This window comes from Pristiophorus japonicus, chromosome 15 (genome assembly GCF_044704955.1).
Source record: "Pristiophorus japonicus isolate sPriJap1 chromosome 15, sPriJap1.hap1, whole genome shotgun sequence".
NCBI classification, from domain to species: Eukaryota; Metazoa; Chordata; class Chondrichthyes; family Pristiophoridae; genus Pristiophorus; species Pristiophorus japonicus.
Genome location: NC_091991.1, coordinates 40,179,574 through 40,190,335, shown reverse-complemented (window position 1 = coordinate 40,190,335; position 10,762 = coordinate 40,179,574). Strand labels below are relative to the sequence as shown.

The following is a 10,762-nucleotide window of genomic DNA, read 5'->3' as shown; positions in this document are numbered from 1 at the left end:
GGACCAGAGGAATAGGAGAAAGAGACCAAAGTGTGATTGTCATCATGTAATTACATTCTTCTACCAGTTTGGAACTGTCGTTCCTCAGTTTTGTATCTCCCAGCTCCTTAGTCTATACGCCACAAAAATATCAAAGTATTATATAAAAATAAGAACAGTAGATATTACTTTAAAATGAGGATTGAATTGTGTCTACAGCCCTTGGTCTCGTTATCTTCTGTTCTCGAACCGCACTACACTGGCTACTGGTCCGGCAATGCCTTGATTTTAAAATTCTCATCCTTTTGTTCAAATCTCTCTGTGGGATTTTCCAGTCCCTGTCTCTGTAGCCTCCTTCTAGCCCTACAACCTTCCAAGATCTCTGCGCTTTGCCAATTCTGGCTTCTTGTGTATCTCCGATTTCCTTTAGCTGCCTATGCCCTAAGTTCCGGAATTCCCTCCCAAAACCTCTCCTCCTTTAAGATGCTCCTTAAAATCTACCTCTTTGACCAAGTTTTTGATCACCTGTCATATTATCTCTTTATGTGACTCGGTCTTGATTCTGTGTGTGTAATACCACAGGATTATATATTTACAATGGAATTTATAGTATCTAACCACCTGCAAGAGAAACAACTTATTACAATCTTTACACTAAATTACTATTTCCAATTAACATTTTGTATACACAGTGTTTCTTTTATATAGTTTAGATAATGGGAGCTACACGTGTCTGACCTTTGATAGTTCCAAACTGATTCTTTTGCTTGAACAAATCAACTTACTTTAAACAAGCCTTAAAATAATTGCCCAGGCTCCTTAGATTTAAATAACTGACAATTTCATTTAAAAATGAGCTGTTAGTCATTCACATAAATGAACCAATCACACAGCACTGTCTGTGTTTTAATTATTTGGCTTAGAACCTAGAGAAGTAGCTAACCAAACCTCGCAACATTTATATAATTTGTTGCTAGGCACATCAAAAGTAACTGCAGCTGACTTTAAACTCCCTGGCCTAGATTTTCACTGACTTTGCGACTGGGTTTTCGTCGCAATGTGACCTTCCGCGGCGAAAGCCTGGTCGGCCGGATCCTCGGTGACCTCTTTACGGCAGCGGTAAGTATGAATACCTGCAAAAAGGTACGTTAAAGTTTTTATTTTTTTATTATTTCTCAGCGATTTACTAGGTAAGGGTTTTTTTAATGTTTTGTGAATGCCTTTTGAATGTTTTTTGCAATTTTTTGTTTGTTTTTCCCCCCTCCCAAGGCCTCTCTCGCAGCACTACCGGCCCCGGGCTAAAGTTGTCGAAACTCACGGTTTGTGCCGCGAATCCTCGGGCAGCGCCAAATTTACCGATGGATGTAAAAGCTGAAAGTTAGGCCTAAAAACGATAGCGCAATGAAAACACTAATTTTGGTGTAAAACTACCATTTCCGAAAATCTAGCCCTTACGTATTGCAACTGGATTTAAAGGGTCTGCCACCAAGCCAAAACTAGAGAAAATATTTAATTTTTGTCATACCTCACTCGAGAATGCTGATGTAGAATGTGGAGTTGTTTGTGGTTAAAAAATGTTGCTTAAGCAGAGGAGATGGGCTTTTATCCTGCAACTAACTCATTCCATATATTTTTCACAGAATTTAGTTTAATTTAAACATTAACAAGTCCTGCTTTCTCTTTCCTCGAAAAGTTTGCATTTGGCAAGTGTCCCAGATATGGGCGTTTTTAAGACGTTGACCTTTTTAAATGGTGCCAGTCAAAATCAATACTAATTTTTGCATTGACAGTCTGTCTGGGTTGGAGCAACTGCTCTTGATGGCTGGCAGGGCCAACAAACTGACTCCTCTTTTAAAAGAAACATGAAAAAAGAATAACAGCGATAATCATTTTGAAAGTACGACTGATAAAAGTATCAATGTAATTTGCACTTTGCACATCACCCCCGCTAATGAGAAGACGGAAGGGTTTGCATTTGTTCTGAAGTGAGCAGTATTCGGATCTGGGACGTGCGGGGAGGAATGTCTATCCAGTGGGAAACTATTTCCTGAATCTGTCCACATTAACTTCATATGCATCGCCTGGTCTGAATCCCTAACTAAAGCTCCAGATTATAATTGGCTATTGGCAGAAACAAACAAGACACTGAAAGATGGCAGCTTGCCCATTTTGCCAGTGAATTTGCACATCGCATTGCTGCCCCTCCACCCACCTATATCTATCAGAGTTGCCAAGTGGTTGCCTGCGGGCGAGCTGTGTGTGTGTGTGTGTGTGTGTGTGTCGAGGTCCTTGTTTGGAGGGATGTATGGCTGGCTGATACAGGCCGTGGGACTCTGAGTGAGATTCCAGCTCTGACTGCGCCCAGCGGGCGTGGCTCGGACCCACAGCCGCCGCGCTGCTCGATCGCGGCAGACTGCAGGGAGAGTTTGAAGCACGAAAGGAATTAAAGAAAAGATCCAAAAGAGGTGGCGGGTGGGTGGGGAGGAAAGAGAAAAAAAGCAACACAATGGGAAAGGAAACAGATACCATTGAACGCGGGGTAAAGTTTGAAGATGACGATTTTTTTAAACCCACCGAGTTGCTCCCTCGCCGCGAAGAATCTCCGCCGGGTGAGAAAGAGCACCACCAGCGAGACCCGAGAGGACTGAACACTCACGTCAAGGTGAGAGCTCGGGCTGGCGGGAAGCCCCTCCCGGCCTCCAGACCGTGTATTCCTGGCCTGAGCGGATGGCAGCGTGGGTGGGGTGGGGGCGCACATAGACATTTACTGGCAGTGTCCACATGACGGGCGGTAATGTGATCGGGGATTGTCACGGATGGCGGGGGTGAGTTGGAACGGGCCAGGTGCAGATGGACAAAGCGACACAAATGTCCACAGGGGAGGTTGTGCGGGTAGTTTGTGGATAAAAATTTGATCAGGCGATTGAACGCCGGTCTCCCCCGCCCTTTTATTGTCGTTGTCCAGCGACGAATCAGTCATAAAATAGAAATCATTTATATTAAAACATAATTTAAAAAGTTCACTGATCCACTGAAATCTATATGTTGTGGTATTCTGGTAAAATTGTACGCCTTATTACAGGTTTTAAAAAGGCGTGACGTGCTCCCTGTAGTCACTCATGTGCATGTTCGTCTCTCCAGGTTTCTTTCGAAGATGTGATCGCAGAACCTGCTGCGACGCAAACTTTCGACGGAGTTTGGATTTGCAGCCACGCGTCGTTTGAGATCAGTAAATTCGTGCTGTACAAAGTGCTGACTCTTTTCCTCGCAATCCCCCTGGCCTTCATCATAGGGATTCTCTTTGCAATAATAAGTTACATCCACATTTGGTAAGCGTGGCTGTTCCCTAAATTGAGGAAGCACTGGTTTGCCTTTTGCAGCTGGTCTGCTCCGTTTGATAACTCGTTATAAATTGTATAGAAGGGACACGATAACATTTAGTTCAATCTATCCAGAGATGAAATCAGATGATGAGAATACTGAAATTCTTTCCCTGCTTAAAAAAAACAGGTCCAGTTTGCCAACACAAACTAAACGTTCAATTTGTCAGCCTTGTATGGAACGGAAAACATTGGCCTGAATTTCCTGCGTGGGCGCCATTCTCCCGATCTAAAGATTCCCTGTCAATTTAATGAGAACAGCCTGAATGTAAAAACGGTCATAAATCACCGTAAACAATCAAGGCCGAAGGAAAGCTCTGAACCCAAACCATGGCCCAGAATTTGCTGGAGTGGAGCATCTTGCCGCTGAATGAATGACGGGACCAAGAGTCTATCTTCATAACATAGAAACATAGAAAATAGGTGCAGGAGTAGGCCATTCTGCCCTTCGAGCCTGCACCACCATTCAATAAGATCATGGCTGATCATTCACTTCAGTACCCCTTTCCTGCTTTCTCTCCATACACCTTGATCCCTTTAGCCGTAATGGCCATATCCAGCTCCCTCTTGAATATATCTAACGAACTGGCATTAGCAACTCTGCTGAAGAGAATTCCACAGGTTAACAACTCTGAGTGAAGAAGTTTCTCCTCATCTCGGTCCTAAATGGCTTACCCCTTATCCTTAGACTATGACCCCTGGTTCTGGACTCCCCCAGCATCGGGAACATTCTTCCTGCCTATAACCTGTCCAGTCCCATCAGAATTTTATATGTTTCAATGAGATCCCCTCTCATTCTTCTAAACTCCAGTGACTACAGGCCCAGTCGATCCAGTCTCTCCTCACATGTCAGTCCTGCCATCCCGGGAATCTGGTAAACCTTCGCTGCACTCCCTGAATAGCAAGAACGTCCTTCCTCAAATTAGGAGACCAAAACTGGACACAATATTCCAGGTGAGGCCTCACCAAGGCTCTGTACGGTTGCAGCAAGACCTCCCTGCTCCTATACTCAAATCCTCTAGCTATGAAGGCCAACATGCCATTTGCCTTCTTCACCGCCTGCTACACCTGCATGCCAACCTTCAATGACTGATGTACCATGACACCCAGGTCTCATTGCACTTTCCCTTTTCGTAATCTGCCGCTATTCAGATAATATTCTGCCTTTGTGTTTTTGCCACCAAAGTGGATAACCTCACATTTATCCACATTATACTGCATCGACCATGCATTTACCTGCTCACCTAACCTGTCCAAGTCACCCTACAGCCTCACAGCTCACACTGCCACCCAGCTTAGTGTCATCTACAAACTTGGAGATATTGCTCTCAATTCCTTCATCTAAATCATTGATGTATATTGTAAATAGCTGGGGTCCCAGCACTGAGCCCTGCAGCACCCCACTAGTCACTGCCTGCCATTCTGAAAAGGACCCATTTATCCCGACTCTCTGCTTCCTGTCTGCCAACCAGTTCTCTCTCCACATTAATACATTACCCCCAATACCATGTGCTTTAATTTTGCACACCAATCTCTTGTGTGGGACTTTGTCAAAAGCCTTTTGAAAGTCCAAATACACCACATCCACTGATTCTCCCTTGCCAACTCTATGAGTTACATCCTCAAAAAATTCCAGAAGATTTGTCAAGCATGATTTCCCTTGGGCTGAGTGGCCTATTCCTCTTGCTATGTTCATACATTTCTGAGCTAAATTAGAGGCTAATTAATGTTACTGAGGGAAGATTGGATCAGAGAAAGATTCAGAACCAGAAGGAGAGAAATGGAAGAGGATACTGGGAGAATCAGAAAGTATGGGAAAAAAAGACAGAGAAAACTTGGACCGATCCTGTCACTGCTTTCCAAATGCGCTGCTATTTCAACTTTAATAATTGATTGCAACATTTTTCCCACTATTGATGTCAGGCTAACCGGTTTATAATTCCCTATTTTCTCTTTTTTAAAAAGTGGTGTTACATTAGCTACCCTCCAGTCCATAGGAACTGATCTGATTAACTAATCAGATTTAAGAATTGAGAAAGAAAGAGGAATGGCAGAGAAGGTGGGTGAACTAGATTAAATTAGACATAGAAAGAGAAATAGAGAAAGGGAAAGGACGATTGGATTAAGAGAGAGCAAGGAAGACAGGAAAAGTAACTTTTTTTTCATTTACATTTTTAATTTTAAAAATCTCTTAACAACAATTTACTACCTGTAGGAATGCGATCCACTATTAAGTTGTCCGCTTTCTGGGCTGGAGTGGTTCATTGGCATTGCAGGAACATAAATCTCCTCATTAAAAAGGTACTTATGCAGTTAAGTACTAGCCCTAACTTTCTGTGCCAAAGTGAAAATGCAGCAACTTCATGAAACTCATGGGGTGGTTGAGGACGAGCTGCCGTTTCTGCGAGGCTAACGTAATAGTATCTCTTCCCATATCACAAGTTTCTGGACGATTTATATGCTGTTAAACTTGCCATTATTTTGGCAGCAAATTCTGGGCTGCTATATTTCTTTTCTGAAAATTGAAGTTTCAACTCATTCAACCATCATTCACGCAGATTGGCGGATAGATGGAATTATGATATAGATCAGCCATGATCTATTGAATGGCGGAACAGGCTCGAGGGGCTGAGTGGCCTATTCCTCTTGCTATGTTCATACATTTCTGAGCTAAATTAGAGGCTAATTAATGTTACTGAGGGAAGATTGGATCAGAGAAAGATTCAGAACCAGAAGGAGAGAAATGGAAGAGGATACTGGGAGAATCAGAAAGTATGGGAAAAAAAGACAGAGAAAACTTTTTCTTACATATAAGATATTCACTAATAAATTCAGTAAGAAATTCAGGAGAAACCTCTTTACCCAGAGAGTGGTTAGAACGTGGAACTTGCTACCACAAGGAGTAGTTGAGGCGACTAGCATCGATTCTTTTAAGGGGAAGCTAAATATACACATGGGGGAGAAAGGAATAGATGTTAGGTTAGGGTTAGATGAAGTAGGGTGGGAGGAGACTCATGTGGAGCATAAACACCAGCACAGATCAGTTGGGCCGAATGGCCTGAGAACCTGCAATCAGGGAAACTTTTCAACTTTTAGTGTGACTTATGCTTATGCCATACAAAAGCATGAAACCATACAGAAGGTACAGAGCAGGTGTCGGGGAGGAATAAAAAAAATTTGAACGCTCAAAAAGTTGCAGCTAAATATTAGAAAAGTGACTCTGCTGTTGCACCTGAAAATTTGATCTTAATGTTCAGAGAGCCTCTGAGCAAGCGCAGTTGGAGGAAACACGTATATGAGGCTTTATAATGTGGCCAGTCTTATAGGAAGAGATGCGTTTGGACGGAGAGATCGATAGATGGCCATAAAAAATCAAAGCGATTTGGGCATATTGAGTTACGTGCGTAACTCACTTACGCCTAAAATGCCTCGATCTTTTAGGCCGCGTATTTGATTTGCGCCCAGAATGCACTTGTTGCTGGCCACAAAGATGCAGGAAATTGAAGTCCAAGGACTGTATATTTTGGCAACAAACGTGAAAGATTGATGTTATATGAATTATTAGAGGTTGGTTCTAACTTATTTTTAAAGAAAATTAAAATACACTAGCATATTTAATGTTTTATACATTGTTAACATAGCCAAATTGTTATATTCTATTAGGATATTTTAACAGTATAATATATTTGAATATTAGGAAATGGACAAGAGTGCAACAAATCAAATGGGTAAAAATAAGAAAATACTCAAGATATACAGTAGGTCAGTCAGTTCCTGAAATGGAAAGTTTAATGGTTCTGGTGGGCTCCATATCAGAACAGGCATAATGAGGGAGGAGCAGCCCCTTTACAGGACAGACCAAAATAAAAAAAGGGAGGAGAAAGCAACAGGTAGAGGTCAAGATTTCAAATGTGCTTAGTACTGTGGGTGTTGGACAAATTCAGGTTATGGGAAATTCACTATCCCATTTTTGTTTGCAACATGGTTTTATATAGATACACACAATTAACAGGAGAGAATGAATATCAGTATGCAAAGCCTATCTGTTAATGGCATATACCAATGACAGTAGGGAATTGATTTGCGATGGGAACTTGTTGCAGCTCTCAGTGGGTTAAAGATGCACAGCTTGAAACATTTGATTCTTCCATGTGTTAACTTGTATCATCATGAATCTGTAAGGTTCTTGTTATTAATTGAGTCCATTACTTTAACTTCAGGTTTCTTATGCCCATTGTGAAGACCTTTATGATGAGCCTGCCCTCCTTTCAGATCATCTGGAGAAGTATTATGGACATGTTTATTTCTCCTCTGTGTCAGAGTATAGGACGCTCCTTCTCTGCAGTCAATTTCCGCTTCACTCGAGTTTGAAGAAGCAAGAAAAAGGTGGTTGGTGATCAAAGAGGACAACCAGGACCTAAAAAGGATTTTTTCCAGATATTATGAAAAAAGACTAGCATCATCTATGTTTATACTTTTTATTCCAAATGCACTTTCAGAAAGTATCTGATATCTTTTTAAGTATATACGCACTTTTGGATAAAGTTCATTTAGAAATATGTATACATATAATTGATATTTTCTATTATAAGCCAGGATGCACACTGTCTCTGGTAATAATTAAGGAAGATTATACAAAGATATTGCTGTGCAATAATTAAATCTTGTATTATATTTCAGGAAATGCTCATATCCACTTAATACAGTAAAGTTAAAGTTAAATCCAATCATTTAAGAAGAAACAGCTCTGAACTCTTGATGGGTTTTTAATTAGTTTCAGTGATTATTCTGTTATTTGAAAATGTTGGAAGCCAAAGCTGGAGAAATAGAATTTATTTCACAGGCTTCAGTCCAAACAATAAGTATTTACTATTGGTGGTAACTATGTGCAGACGGTATATTGTTTGCAAAAGTAACAAGATATAAATAATATTCAATCATAAACAATTTATAATACATAGCACAGTTTCAAAATATGGTCTGCAACGCCCTCAGACTTGATTTGTATGACTAGAGACTTGTATGGTTCATATATTGACACATTCTCTAATGTCTTCCTCACTAGCCTTCTAGCCTTCACTCTCCATAAATTCCAACTGGTCCAAAATGTTCACCCATCACCCTTGTCTTTGCTGAGCTACATTGGCTTCTAGTCCCCCAATGCATTAAGTTTAAAATCTATGTATTCATCTTCAAATCCCTCCATAACCTTAACTCTGCCTTCCTGCAGCTTTAGATTTCCTCCAGCAACCTTTAGTGCTCCAACTCTGGCTTTTTGTCCATCCCCTCCTCCCCTTGCTGGACCTGAGCCTTCAGTCACCTTTGCCCTACCTAATGGATAGCCCTCCTTGAAGCCCATTGCCTCTTCTCACTGCACCCTTCAAAACCTTCCCAAAATCCATAATTTCAACCAAGCTTTCAGTCAGTCTTATGAACCTCCCCCTCCATGGTTTAGCATCCATTCATTTATCTATTTCTTTTTTCTACTCCTCTGTAAAGCACATTGGAATGTTTTCTACGCTAAGTGCTGTATTTAAATGCAAGTTGTAACTTGTTAAATACCCAATAGTGATGTTTTAATTGAAATAATGAGAATCAAAAAGTTCTGATCTGTTTCTTCTTAGATTATTGGGTTTTACTTTAATTTTACCCTATCAAGTGGATATGAGTAATTCCAAATCAGTATACAGATACTCACTCCTTTGTAATAATGCTTTATGTTGTAACTTTATAGAGCAAAATTGTGCTATTGTATCAACATATATTGGTGGTGAAATGTTGGTAATCTTTTCAATTTTGTATTTTGCAGCATTTGAAAAGGTTGTGCCCTGCACTTACGTGATGGACTCTGTATAAATCTGCTGTGTTATGTTTGTACATCATTGCGATATCTGTCTATACCTAATGCTTTAAAAGGCTGAGGTCTGTGCACAGATTGTACAGTGTTAAGATTTTTTGTGAGGTACCATTACAAAGTTATAAATAAAAACAATTCAGTGGCATCATACTTTTCCATTTATTTTCACTGCATCATCTGGTCCAATATTAGCTTGAAATCAGAATCAGTTTTAATAAGATCGCAGGAAATCCCACATTTAGAAAAGAGTCACTATAGTATCAGCTTTTAGTGTGGACTGTACAATTACTAAATACAGTTACAACAGGTCTATATTTTGCTATGGAAGTGAGGTTTTAAAAAGTTTCTCTATGACCTCTCTCCATGTCCTGTGGGTAAAGGCATCGCCCATATAGTCGTACAAACCCAAAAATCCCAGATTCAATTTCTGTTCAGTGCTGAGTTAACTGGCCACAGCTAGAGTAACAATTGGTGATCCACAATTGACATCAATCCCCTTTGTCTAGGAAAAACTCAGCACAAGCTATCTAAAGGAACTTTGCAGACGGGACCATAAAGTCAACCTGTCGGAAGGACTAGCTTGCATATAAAGCTGTCACATTGAGTACAAACTGTAAATATAGCCTTGCTAAACTGTGTGGCAATCTTGGACTTTGAACGTACTGTAACCAAGAGAACCCAGCTATGGTTGAAATACTGCACGACGTTTAATGTGTCTTCCTGTCTAATGTTTTATACTCTGTTGATTAATAACCACCACCCTAAGTGCTGATTGTAACCTCAATGCATAATTAAAACACAGATTATATAATACCTAAACCTAAATACCAAATCCCATTGCCCTGCTCTTTCCTCATAGCCCTGCAATTCTTTCTCCTTAAAGCATAACCAGGGGGCATAGATTTAAAGTAATTGGTAGGGGATTTGAGGGGAAATGTTTTCACCCAGAGGGTAGGGCGGTCTGGAACTCACTGCCTGAAAGGGTGGTAGAAATCCTCATCACATTTTAAAAGTACTTGGATATGTACTTGAAGTGCCGTAACCGACAAGGCTACAGACCAAGAGCTGGAAAGCGGGATTAGGCTGGATAGCTCTTTGTCAGCCGGCACAGATATGATGGGCCGTTTGGCCTCCTTCTGTGCTGTAAATTTCTATGATAACCAAAATGCCAGTTATAATTCTTATGAGGCTTCACAGAAAACTAAATTGAACATCTTATAAACCTTAAAATACATAATAGATATCTGAGCTAGACTACATATACAAAGGAAGGGAAAGCAAAGGACTCATAGAATAGTACAGCACAGAAGGAGGCTACTTGGCCCATTGAGTCTATGCCGGCTGTTTTGATGTTAGTCCCACTGCCCTGTTCTTTCCTCATAGCCCTGCAATTCTTTCTCCTTCAAGTATTTATTCAATTCCCTTTTGAAGGCTGCTATGAAATCTATATCCACCACCCTATCAGGCAATGCATTTCAAATCCTAATCACTCTGCATAAAAAACTTTTCCTCATAATGCCTCTGTATTTTTATCAATCGCCATGAA

At 40.7% G+C, this 10,762-nt stretch overlaps 1 protein-coding gene across 1 annotated transcript; it reads left to right on the top strand.

Moving 5' to 3' along the window:
* The first annotated feature begins 2,242 nt into the window (after window positions 1-2,242).
* Window positions 2,243-9,353, top strand: cav2 (caveolin 2). The gene is made up of 3 exons (XM_070901619.1): window positions 2,243-2,641; window positions 3,121-3,308; window positions 7,580-9,353. Exons 1-3 carry the CDS (start codon window positions 2,486-2,488, stop codon window positions 7,728-7,730), a joined length of 495 nt encoding a protein of 164 aa, XP_070757720.1. The 5' UTR covers window positions 2,243-2,485; the 3' UTR covers window positions 7,731-9,353.
* Window positions 9,354-10,762: the final 1,409 nt, after the last annotated feature.

Coding starts and splice junctions, on each gene's coding strand:
- cav2 (XM_070901619.1), top strand. CDS start 2,486: ATGGGAAAGGAAACAGATACCATTGAACGCGGGGTAAAGTTTGAAGAT. Junction 2,642..3,120: donor GACTGAACACTCACGTCAAG/GTGAGAGCTCGG, acceptor TCGTCTCTCCAG/GTTTCTTTCGAAGATGTGAT. Junction 3,309..7,579: donor ATAAGTTACATCCACATTTG/GTAAGCGTGGCT, acceptor CTTTAACTTCAG/GTTTCTTATGCCCATTGTGA.